The sequence below is a fragment of the Pteropus medius genome, unplaced genomic scaffold (genome assembly GCF_902729225.1).
Source record: "Pteropus medius unplaced genomic scaffold, Ma_sr-lr_union100, whole genome shotgun sequence".
Classification (NCBI taxonomy): Eukaryota; Metazoa; Chordata; class Mammalia; order Chiroptera; family Pteropodidae; genus Pteropus; species Pteropus medius.
The window spans coordinates 11,765,081-11,783,608 of NW_024342474.1; the positions used below are offsets into that span (position 1 = coordinate 11,765,081).

General features: G+C 37.7%; 1 protein-coding gene, 1 non-coding gene and 2 pseudogenes across 2 annotated transcripts in view; 1 reads left to right on the forward strand and 3 right to left on the reverse strand.

Moving 5' to 3' along the window:
* Positions 1–4,988: 4,988 nt before the first annotated feature.
* On the reverse strand, positions 4,989–5,104 carry LOC120605126 (uncharacterized; annotated as a pseudogene).
* A 743-nt stretch (positions 5,105–5,847) lies between these two features.
* Positions 5,848–8,248, reverse strand: LOC120604869 (lipoamide acyltransferase component of branched-chain alpha-keto acid dehydrogenase complex, mitochondrial-like; annotated as a pseudogene).
* A 1,058-nt stretch (positions 8,249–9,306) lies between these two features.
* On the reverse strand, positions 9,307–9,413 carry LOC120605157 (U6 spliceosomal RNA). The gene has a single exon (XR_005653533.1). It is a non-coding gene; the product is annotated as a U6 spliceosomal RNA (small nuclear RNA).
* A 6,432-nt stretch (positions 9,414–15,845) lies between these two features.
* The window catches only part of RAB21 (RAB21, member RAS oncogene family), a 28,005-nt gene continuing 25,322 nt past the window's right edge, over positions 15,846–18,528 (forward strand). The window contains exon 1 of the mRNA XM_039866028.1: positions 15,846–16,297. Coding sequence (XP_039721962.1) covers positions 16,130–16,297 — 168 coding nt within the window. The 5' untranslated portion in view covers positions 15,846–16,129. The remainder of the gene's footprint in view (positions 16,298–18,528) is intronic.

The window sequence follows — 18,528 nt, forward strand, 5'->3', positions numbered from 1 at the left end:
CGGTCATAGATTGACAATGCCAGTAAATTGAAGTATGAGCAGAAGCAGGTGGAGCAATTAGAAATGGTTTTTAACTGGCTGAGTCAGTCATTTCTGCAGGCCCTTTCCTTTGCATTTTTCAGATGCCTCCTCTCCTCTCTTAATATACCTAGAAAATATAAGAGATGCAATCAAATGCTAATTGAATTAATAAGAGAAATTAGTAAGATGGCTATATATCAAAGTAATATACTAAATGAAATAGTTTTTTAATTTTCTGATAACAAGCACCTAGAAATGAGAAAAATATTCTATATTCCATTCATGTTAGTAGAAAACCTATAAAATGCTTAGGAATAAATAAAAAGCTATGAAAAGAAACAAAATTTTATTGGTAGGCATAATATAAAAACATTAGAAGTGGGAAGACACACTGTATTCTTGGATAGAGAAAGTTAGCATAAAAATAGCATTCCTTACAAAAGTAATATATTAATGAGTTGTCACCCTAATTATGTTTATAATGAAATACTCCTAACATTTATATGGAAGGTTAAATGTTACAGATGACCCAAGAAAATTTTTAGAAATAAGAACAATAAAGTGGTACTGATGCAGGACAGAGTGAATCCCCCCGTGTGGGGGCTCAAGTCTTGCACCCAGAGTCCTCAAAAGTTTTTGATTGAGGGTAGGAAAGAATTCAAGCACATGCCAGAGTTAAAGACAAGTATTTATTAGAGAAAGGACAGAGCATGGTCTCCTCTCAGAGGCAGTGAATGAGAGAGACTGAGTGAGACCAGGAGTATTCAAGGAATTCAGTTTAAATCTGTTTTTCTTTCCAGCGGGATGGGCATGCAGCATTAAGGACACAGGGAAGTAGTTGGTGATCTCAGCAGAAATCTTCCTGTAGGTTCCCTGTAGTCTGGCTTTATGCTGATCATCGGGGTTCCCATGCCTAGAAGCATGTAGCAGGATGTGAATGCAACTTAGTTTAATATTTGTTCTCATGCCTCTTCCTTTTTACAGTATTTATCTTATTAAATTTTGAACATTTAATACAGATACTGTCAAATCAATATGATATATAGGAAAAGACAAAAAGATTAATAGAGTCAAAAGGAAAAATATTTATATACATAAGACATTTAAAGTGATGGATTAACTGAAAAGAGGATGGATTTTGCTTTTATTACAGTAAAAAGAATATAACATTAAATTTACCATCTTAACTATTTTTAGGTGCACAGTTCAGTAGCTAAGTATATTTACATATTTGGGGAACAGATCTCTAGAACAAAATCAAAACTCTATACACACTAATTCCTTCTCCTCTCACCCTACCACCCTCAGCCCTTGACACAGCCACCTTTTTTTCTACATTATTCCTCTGTGATTTTTACTACTTTAGAGACTTCATATGAGTGGAACCATGTAGTATTTGTCCTTTTGTGACTGGCTTATTAACCTTAGCACAATGTCCTTGAGGTTCATCCATGTTGTAGCATGTGACAAAATTTCCTGTTTTCTTTAAGGCTGCATAATATTTCATTGTATGTGTAACAACATTTTCCTTAACTATTAATCTGTCAATGGACACTTGAGTTACTTCCATTTCTTGGCTATTATGAATGATACTGCAATTAATGTGGGTTTGCAAATATTTTTTCGAGATTCTGCTTTGAATTCTTCTGGCTGTATACCCAGAAGTGGGATTACTGGATCGTGTGGTAATGTAAAAATTTTTTTCAGATAACTACATACTGTTTTTCATAATGGCTGTTCCATTTTACCTCCCATCAACAGTGCACAAAGGGTTATCCTTTTTATTAAAGAGTATTGATTTTATTTAATCTACTTGAGGATCAGTTTAATCCATTTGAGGCTTATCATTAAGCATTGGTATGGCGGGTCCAGAGGAGACTTTATTCTGGGCTGTGTATCCCTGCTACTAAGACCTGAATCTTCTGAGGGCTATATCCAATGCCCTGAGTATGACAAGATGTCTCTATTGTGACTGGTGGGAACACAAACTATTCCCTGCCCCATGTGAACTCCAAGAATTGTTCTGCTTACTCCTTTCCAGTGGATATTTCCAAGATTCCTCTCACTCATGGGCAAATTAGGACTCAGGCAAATATTTGAAGGGACCTCTCTATAGTTCTCCAGAAGTTTGTGCGTAGTGAGTGCTCTGCTCTCCAATTCTCTGTATTGGAAGTTGTAGCAGCCTCAACCTCCCTGAACTCTGATTTCTGTCTCCCCAACTTTTTTGTAGTATTCCTTTAAAAGCTTTTGCAGTATTTCTATAAAGTGTTGAACTTTTTCTGCAAGCTACTTTTGGATCAACTTCCTCTTTCTGAGGTTTTATTTTAAGTGTTTCAAGTGTTTAGGTAGCCTTTACTGTAGAGTCAGTTAAGCTCCGCTACTAAGGTGGGACCTCTGAGATCTCTATTGAACTACCCATTCATTCAGTGAGGTCTCTTCACTCTGTCTGATGGACACTAGAATGATTGCAAGGCTTGTGTGAGCTCTAGGAATTTAAAGAGCTCTATAAATGTTTCTTCTTCAGCAGTTGTTCTTTGCCTGGCCTCAGAGTTTCACTCTTCACCCACAAGATTGGAATTTAGTCTAAAAGATTCATATGCAAATGTCTGGAGTTCTTTTTCTAGCTCTTTTCTCTCCTATTCACTATCTCACAAATTTCAGCTATCTTAGCATCCCTGAACTTTGATCTGCATCTTCTCATTTTAATGAGATCTTCTTACACTGTGGCTGAAAATTGTCCCCAGATAGAAAGCCAGGGGAATTCTAACGCTCACCTAGTTTGTTTCTGTTTTCTCAAAGATCACAGTCCTCCTGTACTGCCTGTTGTTCATTTATTTCATTCCCCACCCCCTACACTTTTCCAGTTGTTTACAGTTAGGAGAAATCTAGCCTTGACTTAATAATCAAACTGATTCTTTGTAGCAGTCTCTGATGTTCTTGAATGTAACATAGCATCTGAAAATGGTTGATGAAGGTTCCTTTGTTCCTAAATGTGGAGGAATCATATGAAAATGGAAGCAGTAAAGATTCTATTAATGCTATCAAGTTGGCAGTTGTTGTTTTTGTAATGAAAACTACACCAGGGGTTTTACAGGGACACAAAAAAGACAAATATTGTTAATTTCTTTTTTCCACAGAGCATCTCTGCATCCCTTTGAGGAAGAGAAGAATGTTGAGTCTCAGCCAAGCTTTACCTCCTTCTTATTCAACCATAACAAATAATGTAACTCATAAAATCTATACCTTTGAGAGATTTTTTTTTGCCTCTGTAGAAGTGACAACAAATAATATACTAGTATCAGTAAATGATTTTCAATTATTCATTGATTTAACAAAATATTTTTAAATGCCTACAATGTGCCAGGTACTACAGTAGGCACCGGACGTACAAAAATAAATAAGAAATACCCTCTGATGTCAGGAGGCTTATGAGGTAGTAAGTAGACAAGCTCTTGAACATTTAATTATGGTATATTATATAACTGCAAATATAAGAATGTATAGGGCATTACGGGACCACAGAGAAGAGATACCTAATCTAGTTTAGAGGGGAGTGGTTAATAAAGTCAAATGTAGCAGATAAGACTAGACAGATAATTGATAAATGTCTATTGGATTTTGCAATATGAAGATAATTGTTAATTATACCTAAAGAGTGCTATTGAAGCAGATGGAGTGGTTTGAGTACTGAAAAAATGGAGACAATCCATGAAGACATCTTACTTTAATGATGGAGAGGCTGTATAGAAGGAAATTAATGTCTGGAGCCATACTGCTTACATTTGGAAGCTAGCACTAATGTTTCTTAGTGTGATCTTAGTTGAGCTACTTAACCCTTTTGTACTTTGGTTTTTCTTATCTGTGAATTGGGGATGATGGTAATAGTACCTACCTCATAGCATTGTTACTGGGATTAAATTCATTAATACATGTAAATAGAAGCCTGGTACATAGAAAATACTGAATAATTGTAGCTATTTCTATTATTATTAGGTAGGAGAGTTAGAAGTTGAGGAACATACCATTGACCTAGCGATCTAGAAGACGAAATCATTTACTGAGAGTACCTACTGTCTATTTCAATTAGGACCAGGAATACCAATTAAAAGATAGAGATTGTCAGACTACATTTAAAAAAAAGCAAGACTCAACTACAGGCTGTCTATAAAAAACCCATAGACATAAATAGATTAAAAGCAAAGGATGGAAAAAGATATACCATGCAAACACTAATAAAAAGAATGTTATAATAGCTGTATTAATATCAGACACAGTAGACTTCAAAACAAGGAATAATATCAAGAATAAAGAAGGATATAACATAATAATGAGTAATTCTTCAAGAAGACATAATAGTCCTAAATGTGTATGCACCTAACAATGGAACTTCAAAATACATGAAACAAAAACTGATATACCAAAAGGAGAAATAGACAAATCCACATTTGGAGTTGGAGACTTCAACATAGAAGCAGTAGACAAAATCAGTAAAGATAAAGAGCTGAATAAACTTATTAATTCACTTTACCTAATTAACATTTATAAAAAACTTGACCCAACAATTAAACAAAGTGTTTGCTTTTTCTGTATGATAATGAAAAATTGTTAATTGATATCTAAAATTACCCATTATATAAAAAAATAAAATAAAATATTGAATAATAGATATAGTGTGATCTCATTTTTATTAAAAATAGCTATGTATACAGATACATTGATCTATGTTAATAGTAGTAAGATTATGGATGATTTCATTTTCTTTGAGACTCTCCATATCTGAATTTAAAAAATAACATTCACTTGGTCCATAATTTTCTAATTTAAACATTATTCCCATTATAAAAACAATCAAGTAGATATTAAAATAACTTTTTCTTTTTCTTTTTTTAGGTGAGGCAACTCTTGGTTGACCTCGCTGATTGCAAGGACCTTGTCAGTTTACAATCTTTTATTTTTTCATTTTTTAATGCCTACAACACCTGGTCTTCCTAGGTAGTCTCCCATCCAAGTACTAATCAGGCCCAACCCTGCTTAGCTTCTGAGATCAGAAGGGATCAGGCTTGTTCAGTCTATGGCTATAGACTGAAACAACTTTTTGTATCATAAAACTTCACTTGAACATACACAGTTTTCAATTAGACAATATTTTGAAACAATCAAATTTCTGAATGCAAATCAACATGTTTAATTATATTCATCTTGATGCTGTTTCTGATTAAAGTGGGTCTCAAACAAATGATCATGATGATATTTTATTTTTGTATAAAATTTATTATTTTGTTTTAATGTCCATAATATCCATTAGATGCCTCTCTTTCCTCTTTACTGGTTATAAAACTATAATTAGGCATTTTTAAGATCTGCTTATAATTTTCCCTTTTAAAAGATATTAATGTATATAAATAAGACACTTACAGATAATGATCTCTACAGAGTAATATACTCCTGGATATCTTAAATGCTAAGTTTAATTACATTTCTTTTATATAGCAATTAGCATTATTGTGGAGAAATGGAAAATATTTTTACATATAAATATTTTCCCAACTAAGTGTAATTGAAAAATTTCATTGAGAGTCAGTTTAAAATAATAAGAAGAAAGAAAACAATAGGGCAAATACTGTATATGGTTACCTGTCTTTTAGAAATATTAATTTTGTTGTTCTTGCCAGTTTCAATCCATTGACACACAGAGCTTAGCACCATATTAAGAAGTCACACTATGACCTAAAAATATGACAGTCCCAGGAGAACTAGTACATCATTATTCATTTTCAATAAACATATAACAGAATAGTGATCAAATATTGTGCCTTAGAACCTTAATCATGCAATACAAATCAATTTATGATATAAATTGTAATGAAGAACATGTGCTGGCACAGTGAGGCTCCATATTTTCTTTGGAAATGCAAAAAGCTCAAGGATGTGATCAATCTTTTTCAGCTCTAGTAGCACAAAAGCTGGGTTTTCTAAGTAGGATTTCCACAAATTTGAGAAGCGTGACATTGTAGCACTGTCAATAATTCTGTGATCAGCTGACCAGCGCACATGAATTATCTGTGCCTTATATAAGTCTCCTTTCTGTTTGAGCCAGGAAAGGGCCTTAATTGATCTAAGAGCCCCAGATGCTACTTTAGGTGGCAATATCACTGGTTTGGCATAGGTACCACCAACTGATCCAGTGTTGGAAAGAGTAAAGTAAGTGTTCCTTCCATAAGATCAGTGGTACTGAGCTGACTCACAGAGCCCAAATTCCGTAGGTGGTTCAATTAAGAGGTGATCTCAAATATGGAACAGATCTGAATGTTTTTCACATTAGGGATGATCAATCCCTGCTCAGTATTTGTTGCTACCCCAATGTTATGAGAAGCCTTACATATTATGTTCTGGCAGTTTTCATCTACAGAAGCATTAAAGATAGGAAACTGTAGTAATCTCAAGGAAGCAGCTCTTTAAAAAAGGCATAAAGGAGAGTTTAATTCCATGAGCAGAAATAATGAATTTTAATTCTTCTCATAGCTTAACCAGTTCACTAAAGTCAATCTCAATACGATACTCAAACTGAGGTATATGCAGGGATGCAGACATGATCTTGATCATTGCTTTCTGATAGTTTTTTTTTTTTATTGACTTGTGAATGTTTTTACTGAGATATGAGAGATGGGTTGGGAAATGTCACTGTGGGTGGTTATTTCCACCAGGGCACTGTCCATTCTAATCTCCCTGGGATAGCTTCTGCCGCTTTTTCTTTTTCTTGGAGCTGCCGCTCTTGCTGCCAGCATCTTCTTCAGGTCCAGTGCTGAGCAGCTGCTCCTTAAAAGAGAATTTCCTCTTTTTCTTAGGGACACTCCTCTTTCCTGCCTCTTCAGGGTCACTAACTGGTTCCTCTTCAGGGAAAGATTTCTTCCTCTTGAAGGAGGGAAGATTTCCACTGCCAGTTGTTTCTTCTAAATGACTACTAATCAGCTCCTCCTTGGAAAAAGATTTCTTTTTCTTGGGCTTGGCTAAAGAGACAGGTCGGTCTTCCATTACATTCTCCTGAGGAGCCTCCTGCAGCTTTTGCTTTTTCTTCGTTTTGGGTCTTTCACTTATCTCCTCACACTCTTCTGGCGTACTACTGCTGTTTTCTGGAGATACGAGAGCAATAGCAGCCAACCATTTTTTTTCCTTCTTCATGTGTTTCTTCTCCTGTTTCTCCAGCTTCCTAGTTATCTCAGCAGCTGCTTCCTTTGCATGAACCATGGACTCATTTCATGACCTCCAGATTCTTTTGTGGAATTTCTCGGGTCTCATAGAAGGATAGTCGCTCCTCAACTTGTTCTCGAAGCTTCTCCCCAAATACACTTGTGGGCACCTCAGAGAAGCAATCAATTCATGAGGCAATACTGCATTTGTTTGCCAGGTATCGGGAGATGCGACCTTTGTTCTTGGCAATTGTTCGGCCAATGAAGGTAGAATGGAAAATGAGTCCATATTTTGGGGTGTTACCCCTTGTCTTCAGGGCTCTGGAAACTCAGTCCCTTTGCTGGGCCCTGCAAATCAGTCAGACACCAGGACTGGCCATTGAAAATTTTTTATGGGTTCTGTTCTGTCTTCGTCCGTGAATATTGGAGGTTTTGATATTGGTGTAAGTTTTGCCTTTTGGTTTTGGTGGAGGCGGCATAATTTCAGTTTTTGGTAAAAGAGGTAATTTAGCTTTCGTCTATTTTTCCGAATAGTTGAGTTAATATTGTTTTCCATTGCAAAGCGGCAAACTGCTGGAGTTACCAGTATCTTTTGGCCTTTTATCTCTTGGTGTGTGCACTCATCATGGGGCACAGCAAGAGTTTCAACGATATCTTCTTAATCTTTTAAAGCTTCCATTTCCATGTCTGTTAATGGCTTCCCCACATAGGCAATAGCATCTAGATCATAATACAGTTTTTTAATGATTCCACCGTAACAAGTGGTGATAGTTAACAGAAGTTTTATCATTTTGGACTTCTCAGATGCTATCAGATTGAGACACAGTATCACTTTTCACATACCATTTTTTAATAGTTACTTCTGTAATCCCTTCTTCAATGTCTGAGAGTTTGAATCGAACCATCTCTTCCTGTAGAACAGCGGTTGTTTTCAGCATCTGACATGGCTGACTATACTCGAATGAAGGATAACCAAAGAAACACATGTATATTGGCTTCAAAACATGAACATTACTACATATTTGAAAGTAGTGAACACAAATTTTAAAATGGAGTTGGAGCTGCCATCCCAGAGGAACTGCCTTGCATATATCGGTCTTACTTCTCAAACATTTGCAGTCCGAAGTGTTTGGCTTCTTTAGTTACCTTCCCTTTTAACTTTTGAGAGTGTATATTTTTAGTAGAAATTGGTAAATTCTGAGAATCTGAAAGTTTGGCTTAAATCCCTTCTTTGACAAGAATATATAAAGTTTCTTGAGATACTTTTAGTTAATACTGTCAACTTAAGGATAAATGGCTTGGGAACTATTCCTTTCTCTCTCTCCCTAACCCATATGTTTCTTGGAATGTTTTTGTTTTCTACAACTCTAAAGAAAATCTCCCAATGGCTTCTTTCTTTTTCATTTTGAAGGACTTCTGAATTACAGTCTTGAATGTACTCAGGCCAACATGGTAAATTTCATTGAGCTGCTTGTGCCCCTTTGTGGTCAATACTTACAATTACAGCTCAGTTTTGTTTACCAGCAAGAAGCATTTATTTGAACTGTTGCTTCACATACCAGAATAGTGAGCTGGCAAGAACCACAGGGAGATGAGATCAGAACCAACTGAAAGTTAAGGGTATAGTTCTTGGCACAGGAGAAAGTGGATACCTGAGCAAGAAAAGGATTCTGATTGAAAGAAGGATGTATGGATGCCAGATTGTCATCTAACATAGCTTACTACACAATTGTGCAATTGTTTCTGTGTTGCCTCCCATACTAGCATATGAGTTCTATGATGGCAGAGACATTTTGCCTGGCACTCAACAAAAGTCGTCAAATGATTGAGCAAGTAAAGAAACAAATGGTTTTAGTTCGCAGAAAGTTCACAGTAGATGATGACTATTTTTCTATTTTTAAAAAATTTTAATTAAAATTATTGGAGTGACATTGGTTAAAAAACTCAAATAAGTTTCAAGTGTACAATTTAGCAATACGTCATATATATATTGCGTGTTCACCACTCAAAGTTAGAGTTCCTCCCATCACCAAGTATTGACTCCTTTGACCTCTATGTACCTCGCCCCTTCCCCATTTCCCTCTGGTAACCACTAATCACAAAAATGGTACGCTTCATGAATTTGCATGTCATCCTTGCACAGGGGCCATGCTAATCTTCTCTGTATAGTTGTAGTTTTAGTATATGTGCTGCTGAAGTGAGCACTCTATTGTTAATTATTCTTATTAGCTTAAAATGGTAAATGCTTTGACAATTTTATTTAACGAAGCCACATATGTCCAAGAGCATTTCTCAAACCTCAGTATTTTATAGGCTTAGCTTTATTTACTCACTTGTTTTAATTATTAAATATTAATTGAGCACTACATTCTTGGATCTGGAAATTAAAAAATGTGACAGACACAGTTCTAGCCTCCAGAAGGGAGCACATTAGACTATACTGGCAATCCAGTATAGTGGATTTGCTGCCAAGCCTCAAATGTCAGTTCGATCGTGGCAGCTGCAGGAATAATATCTTAAGTTTTATTTCATTTTCCTCAGGTTCCTTTGTTTTATTGTATTCCTGTTTTTTTTCCCCTCTCCACTTTAACTCCTAATACTCAATTTATTCTTTTTCCAATGATTGCCTATTACATTGTGTTAAACCCAAACTTTATATATTTATAGAAAAGCTAATAAGAAACAAATGCATTTGTATTAGAATTTCTCTAGTTGTTATAGAAGTGTTTTTTAATTCCCTTTTTTTTCCCCTAAAGGAGAAACCTAATTAGAATAAGAATGTATTCCCTGTAACAGTTGCAAATAGGAACCAATGTTCAATGGAGGATTATAAATACCTTGGGGATACAAGATGATCCTAGTGGAGAAATGGAGCTGACGAATACTTAAAAGGTTATTTAAAAGACATACATAGAAAATAATGGCAAAATTGGAAATAGTCTCCTGAGTTCTTGAGTTTCTCGTTGTCTTACTACTTGTTCAGCCATACTCTCTGTTTGCCTTTACAATATAATGCACCCAGCGGATATAACTTAAGCAAAAATATACACACTTTATTAGGCTAAAGCAGGGTTTCTCAACCTTGGCATTATTGACATTTGAGGCAGGATAATTCTTTGTTGTAGGGCTGGCAGGGGGAAGAGGGGCCGTACTGTCCTGCACATTATAGAATGTTTAGCGGCATCCCTAACCTCTTCCCACTAAATGACAATAGCCAAAATGTCACCAGATATTGTTAATTGTCCCTTGGGGAGCATAATTATCCCTGGCTGAGAACCACTGAACTGGACTAAATCAACCATTTGTAGTTAGTTCCTGAGCATTATAAGTTTATTTCAACCCCTACCATTCTATTAAAACTGTTCTAGGCCCCAGGGCTCTCTCAATTTTATACACTCTCCCTGAGTGATCTTATCCATTCCTGTGGAGTCTACTTTCCTGTCTGTATGATGACTCTCTTATCTTTGCCTCAAAAGCCCAGATCTCTCTTCTGTGCTACAGGCCCAACTGCCTACGGATATTTTTACTTGAGTCTGCCTCAGGCATTTCAAAATAAAAAATGTCTAAAACCAGAAGCACATAACTAAATTTTTTTCTTCCTCGTGTTTCCTATTTCAGTGAAAAGCATCATCTTTACCAATTGCCTAAGCCAGAAAGCAGGATGCAAATCTTTCCTTTTCCCTCTCAATTTGCACAACCATTGTTCCTCAAGTCTTATCCGCTCAATTTCCTAAATCAGTGCTTTACAAACTTTAGCATGAATGAGAATCATAAAGAGGACTTGTTAAAACACAGTTTCCTGGATTCTGTCCCAGAAATTCTGATTTAATGGAAGAGGTGTGGACTGAAAATCTGAGAATCTGCATTTCTAACAAGCTTCTGGCTGTGGCTGATGGTCTGCAGACCACCCTTTTTGTATCTCACTGTCTTAAAGGACTTCTCATTGTGCATGTGATAAAGCCCAAAATTCTTAGCATTATTTTCAGGTTCTATATGATCTTATTTATTCCTTTACGTTCGTCTCTTACCATGTTCATCTTATTCCTGGTGCTTGTTTTAATGCTATGCTGTTCCCTGAAACCTGAGTACCTATTGCTTTGCCTAGCTGATTCCTTCTCCTCCTTCACTGTTCAGATAATTTATTTGCTCTATAGAGAGTACAAGATCTTTGTCCACAACTCAGGTATGGAAGAAATTGAATTTTTCTAAAATTGAACTTAATTGTTTGACTCCTACAAGGTAATAGAAATTAGATTTCAATGTGGAGATGAAGGTGGAAGGTCAGGCAACATCCTGATTACACGGGACTTTATAGGTCATGGTAAGAAATACGAGTTTGTTTGTTTTATTGAAAAAAAAAATCACTCTGGTTGCCATTTGGAGGATAGATTGCAGTGGATGGTGGAGCAAAGGTAGAGGCAAGGAGACAAGTTAGAAGGCTACTGTGGTAGCCTAGGAAAAAGTTGATGATGGGTTGGATTAGGGTGGTAGAGATGGATAGTTGATTGATTCAAGATCTATTTTGGAGATACAATTGACTGGACATGGTAGTGGATTGGATGTGAGGAGTAAGAGAAAACAAGAAATACTGGCTAGGTTTTAGTTTCAGTAAATAGATGTATAATAGAACTATTTGTCGAGATGGGAAAAACCAAGAGAGGAACAACTTTTGGAGAGAAATTGAGGGATCCGTTTTAAACATATTGTGTTTGAAATTTCTATTTGACAGTTGAGTAAAGATGTTAAATGGGAGTTGCCTATACATAACTGGTGCTTGAGGAAGAGCTCAAGAGTAAAAGATATAAATTTAAGACTCGTTAGCATGTAGAAAATATTTTAAACCAGAGGATTGGATGAGGTCACCTAGAGAGAGAGTGTTTTATTGCAGAGAACTGAATCTGGAAGCCCACTAACATTTAGAGGTTGAGAACAGGTGGAGCCAAGAAAGAGATGGAAAAGAAGCAGCCAATAAAGTAGGAGAAAAGCAGAAAATTGTGATGACCTGAAAGTCAAGGGAGGAATGTATGCCGTAAAAGAGTAGTTAGCTGAGTCAAATCTGCTGAAATATTAAGAAAATTGAAAATAAAAGAATGTGTCCATTTGATCTGACTTGCTTTCTTCTGGAACAGCTGGGTTAGTTCCCATTCTTATGTGGTTCCATAGTTCCACATACATGTCAATTTACCATACTTTATAATAACTGTTTTAATTATCTGTAGCTCCCATTAAACTGTAAACTCTATGAGTGCAGAAGTCACATCAGATTGAATTACATTTGTAGCACAATGCCTGGCAGATAGTAAATGCTGAATAAATATTGTTTGACGATGAATGAATGAATGAATGAATGAATGAATGAATAAACTGAAGATATACAAAAGCCGTTGACAATCACTCTCCCTCCAAAATGAACAAAAAACATTATCTGACTCCTCAACGCTGGAAAATTCATCAAAATTCAACATTCCAGGGCCCCAGATAGTCACACTGCAGACCATGAAGTTAGTCATAATTGACAAAAATGGCATAAGAAGACAGATAGAAAAGAGGGGGCATCAAAAAAACTAGGACATCATACATTAAAAGTAGTTTGTAAACATTATAACTACCACAAAACAAGTGGGCTGGTTCTTCTTGTCTTGTAGAAACTATTAGAGCTACACATTACCTTTCTGTTGTAACTTTTCCCATTCGGTACTGTGTTACATGTTCATGGTTAACTTGATTTCACCTGTATAATTATGCTACTGTGTGTGTGTGTGTGTGTGTGTGTGTGTGTGTGTTTGTTGTCATTGAGGTGCAAAGGAGCTATATGCATTGGAATTTGTACTCTACCATGCCTCATCAATAAGCAATCTATCACTGAGGTGTTCTCGCATTTTTTTCAACTCCTATCTAAGAAGGAATTGAGTTCCAGTTTTTTGTGGCATCCTCTATTAAGTTTACGTAGACCAATCATAGTTGACTCCAAGACTGACTTCGGTTCTTAAGAGCAGAGACTCTATCCCAGAATTAGCCTGAATTTCTTTCAATGCTTGGACTAATGTAGGTTACTTGTTTTCTCCTAATATATTTATATATTCATTTCCTATGGTTCTGTAACAAATTATCACGAATTTAGTGGCTTAAAATAACAATTTATTTTCTTCCAGTTCTGGAGGTCAAGAGTCCAAAATCAGTTTCATTATTGAAATTAATGTTTTGGCAGGGCTGCACCCCCTCCAGAAACTCTAAGAGAAAATCTATTCTTTGTCTTTTCCAGTTTCTGGTGGCTGTCAGCATTCCTTGGCATGTGGCTGCATCATTCTAATCTCTGCCTCCATGGTCACATTTCCTTTTCTTTTGCGTGTAGCATCTCCTTCTGCTTCCCTCTTTGTGACTGTGTTTAGGGACCAGACCAGATTATCCAAGATAATCTCTTCATCTCAAAAAGTTTAATTTAATCACATCTGAAAAGACTGTTTCCAAAGAAGGTGACATTAACAGGTGCCAAGTATTAGGACCTGATATCTTTGAGGTGGGGGACATTATCAATCTGCCACAATTTACATCCATATTTACCCACTCTGCTCAAATTGAAGTATTGCAATCCATGAACATTTGCAATACTTTTCTTAAACCCCAATGTAAGTTAAACTTAGAGAAATATTTTAACTTTAAAAATTATTTTATTTTACTAAAAAATTTTTAAATAGTTTTGATTCAGTAATAAATGCAAAGTACTGCATGTAGATTCTAAGATGATCAAGCTATTAAATAATCTGGGACCCATATCATTTGAACAGTGGTTGAAAAGATCGGCTATATTGAAAAGAGAAGAAAAGAGAAGGCTTAAAGGAAGGTCACATAGCTTTCTTTATATGTATGAAGATGTTTCACAAAGAATAGAGATTAAATACATGCTGTGTAGGTTGAGCCAGGAACAATTAATTTTAGGCAGAGAGAAGCAGATTTCAATCCAAAATGAAGAATTCAGAATGTATAGTGGAATGGACCCCTTCAAAATGAAGTTTCTTCCTAATTCTAGAAGTGTTTATGAATGTGCAAAGACCTTGAGAAGAGGAATGAAGTAGAGAATAGGTCCTCAGATATAATCATGAGGATATTTTATAAAAACATAAGTTCTCTTTATGGCTGATTCTAAATAAATCTAAGTAATATTATCCTCCTTTGATCCATTTTCCAATTACAGTACAGCCAGAGTGATCTTCTAAAGTCAAATTTGATTATGTCAGTCCCTCTGATTAAAACCCTTCATTTGCAGAAGGGCCCTTTCAGTACTGACTCCTGGTTTCCTTGCTAGTCTCATCTGACACTCTCTTCCTCTCTGCATTATGTTGCTCAACTTTAGATGCTCCTTCCTACCTCAAAGCAGTTAGACATTCTGTTCTCTCTGTTTGCAAAGCTCTTCTTCCTTCTTGACTAGGTTATTCCTACCTATAGGTGACATTCTCTTGGAAGACTTCTCTAGCATGTTAAACCAGTTGGGTCCCCATATAATTTGCAAAATATTCTGAACTGCTTTATCAAGATGAAAATATTCATTGTATAATTGACTGTGTTTGTCTTCCCTGCTAAAATGTCAGTTCTTGGTGACAAAGACATTGTATCTTGTTCAGCACAGGGCTTGGTATATGTGGTGGGCACCTTCAAATATTTATTGAATGAATGATTGGAATATCTGATTTGAAGTGGAAAAGAAGTCTGATGAAAAAAAAAAGCACCTAATTGACACCAGATTTCTAGTTGCAAATTTTCAGAGACACCAGCATAGTTTCTTAGAAGAGTGTATTTCATGAAAGAAAGGGGAGGCAGATGAGGAAAAATAAGCAATCATCAAACAAGCGAGTCAATGTGGAAAGTGAGAAGCTTCATAAAAGACAGAAAAACTGGAGAGCCAACGCATTGTGGCTTAAGATGTATTGAAATTTTCATTCATTCATTCCCAAATACTTATAAAACATCTATTATGTGCCTGGCACTTGGAGTTGGAAATTCAAAGGTGGGAAGTTTTTTCCTTTAAGAAATCTACAGCCTAAGAAAGACAAGTATTCGGCAAAGTAATTTCCATGAAGTGTGGTTAAGCACTGCTAAAGAAGGTATACTGGTATAATGAAATACCTAACTTGGGGGGTGGGGGAGGAGAGGGGTAGAAGAACAGGAGGAAGAGGGGTCAGGGAAGCCTTTCCGGTTTAAGTTGAGATCTGAAAGATAAGGAGGAGACTTGGCAGTCTGAGAACTTAAAAAAGTTCAATAATTATTATTTGGGAATACACAGAAAAATACTGTCAACATGTTGAAGGGCACCTTGGCAGTCTGGCTTATAGCGACTCTGGTGCGAGAGGTCATTAGCCTTGTAAACATTCCCTGGTCAAGAAAGATACCGTCCTGCACTTCGATATTCCACCTGAGCTGGGCTTGCCTCAAACTACTCATTCCTTATTCCTGCAGGCTCTCACAAAATGCAGAGCGGTGGTGACCCGCAGACAGCCGGGATCTGCCCGAGACTGCACGTAGGAGATCCTCTCTCTTCCAACTTCATTCACCCCCAAGAAGAAGCCGCAGGAGCCCCGCCCACATCTAGGCACGTTCTACTGGGCCGAGTCCCGGGGGCCGCCCGCGGCCGCGACGGTCACGTGACCCGAAGTATGACGTAGGAGGAAGGAGACGCCATTAGAGGGAGGCGGAAAGGCAGCTGCTCTTCGCCTTTCGTCGGGTCCCTGACGTGGTGGCTGGGTCCCTTCACTCTCGGACTCTCCCTCGGCCCTTCCAGACCTCGCCCCCAGGCGGGAGTGGAGACGGCGCTTGGGGTTGGGGGACCAGTGCCAAGGGGCCTGCGCGGCCCGTGACTGTGAAGGCGCTACTGCGGCTGTGGGGAGCTCGGCGCAGCTCTACGGTTCGGGTGGCCGGGAAGCGACGGGATGGCTGCGGCCGGTGGCGGCGGCGGCGGCGGCGGCGGCGGGGCAGCGGCAGGCCGAGCATACTCGTTCAAGGTGGTGCTGCTGGGTGAAGGCTGCGTAGGGAAGACGTCGCTGGTGCTGCGCTATTGCGAGAATAAGTTCAACGACAAGCACATTACCACTTTGCAGGTGCGGGCCCTAGGGGGCGGGAGTTGGCGTCTTGGGGTCCCTACCCCTCCAGAGCCAGGAGGACTTTGCTGCCATGGTCCCTGGATCTGGGCTCACAAATCTCAGGCCTGTCACCTCCACCTTCGAATTGCCTTTCAGAATTCGTCCTGGGGACACGCGGGGTCGGGGCAGCCTGTAGACGTAAGGACAGGCCAATGGCGGGGGTGGGGGGGTTGGAAGAGTGGAAGGGCCCTGAAAAGTCCCCAGTGCCCCACGTTTGGCTGCGTATTTCGTGGAGTCCCCATCACTGGGCTAGTTTTTCCCCTTCGTTTCGCTTCCGCCTGGGCCCTAGGTGCCTTCGCCCTACAGTCACCGAGTGTCATCCCTTTTTTTGTTTGTTTCTTTCGGAATTAGGAATTTAGTTGAGGATTTGATTTTGCGAAGTAGGTGATTTATAACTTAAGCGCTTACTGATGACTAAGTGTTTATGCAAGTTCCATTTTGTCCTGTGTTCGAGTAACGTGCTGATTGGCAAAACAGTCATCTCTGGAGGGTTTTTGAAATGACCGCTTGCTGGTGTGGGTTACGCAGTTTTCACTGCTGCCTGCGTGGGTTTGACTGTCGGTCAGTTATATTCTGCGAGGTCGGTCGACTCACATTCACATGAAAACGCCATGTGAATACTGGCTAACAGTTTGGAGTTGGTCCCCAAACTAACCGTTTAGCTGCTGCTATTATCTTTGCTTGTAATATAGAGCCGGCTTTCTTCTGCAGCTACATTATGGTTACTCAGAAAAGTGTTAGAATGTAATCATTGATTGAGAGAGAAGCCAGGCTTTTGAGGCAGTTTCAGTCTTCCCTTCCCAAAGAAATCAGGTTGCACATGTTAGAAGACAAATATCATATAATCTGACTTGATCAGTTTAGTCAGTAAAGTCCAGTGGATTTTTGAGCCTGATTGCCTAGGTTCATATCCCACCTCCATCCATTTAATTACTTGTGTGATTTTAGGCAAGTTAATTAATCTGTCTCTACCTAAATTTCCTCATTTGTTAAAAATGACTATAATAATAGCATCTATGTAGGTCATAGGGTTGTCAGGACAAATACACGTAAAAGACTTAGCACCTGGTCCAGTGAAAACTCTCCGTTTTATTATTACTGCCCCAAATTGCACAATAGGTTTTAATTAACGACTATGGAGTGTGTAAGAACATGAATACTATTTAACAGAATGTACCATCTTCTAATTGTTGTGACATTTGATGCTTGATGCTATGATTAAGCTACCGAGTCTGGAATTTACAAAAATGCTCTGGTTCTGATTCCATGTTCTATTTTTACTCCTTTTCTTTTCTTTTTCTTTTCTTTTCTTTCTTTCTTTCTTTTTTTTTTTGCTCCTACTGTGTAAAGCATAATAACTGAAAAAGTTAATGCCAGGAAACTCCTTTTCTTCTTACATCCTTGTACAAGAGAACTTACACAATTTTAATAGTGATTTGTTATTGTTGAGTGTTACTAGTGAGTTTCATAGGGTAACTAGGTATGATCATTTGAAAGTTTAGAAATTTATTTAGGTAAAGTAATAATAACATTTATTAAGTTCTTCCTGTGCTGAGTACTTTACTTCTGTCATTTAATTCTTGTAACAGCCTAGGAGGTAGATAGTTTTACAAGTCCCATTTTCCAGGTGAGGAAACAGGCTTGGGTAAGTAGAGTAATATGCTGATCATACTGCCACTAGTCACGCTACTTAAGCTGAAATTTGAACCCAGATCTGACTTCACATTTTGAGTAGTTAAAGTCACACCGCCTCTGGATATTTATAAACCACTCCTTTAGTGTTTTCCTGTGTGCTACAGATCTAAGATAAAAGAGAAAACCATTTAAAAAATTGAGCTCTCAATATTTTAAAAAGATAATTTAGCCTTTCAACCTGAAAATTACCCTTTCATTATACATTCCAAAAACACCCTCGAAGCTAAAAGCAGGCTAAGGATTTTTAAATATCTGAGAGAAACCACTGCTGGAGACTGCCCATCAGATGTCCACTCATATCCAACCCAACTCTAGGAAGAGATCCCAAAAGCCCCATCTGTGACCAGGCACAGAATCCCAGGAATCTACATAAGATCCTGTGTGATCTACACAGGAGAGGATGAAATTATGGCAGATCTTCAGTATTAAAGCATAGCAGTCCATATTGTTATTTATATAACTCAACACAAACAGTATCTGGATTACATTACAGA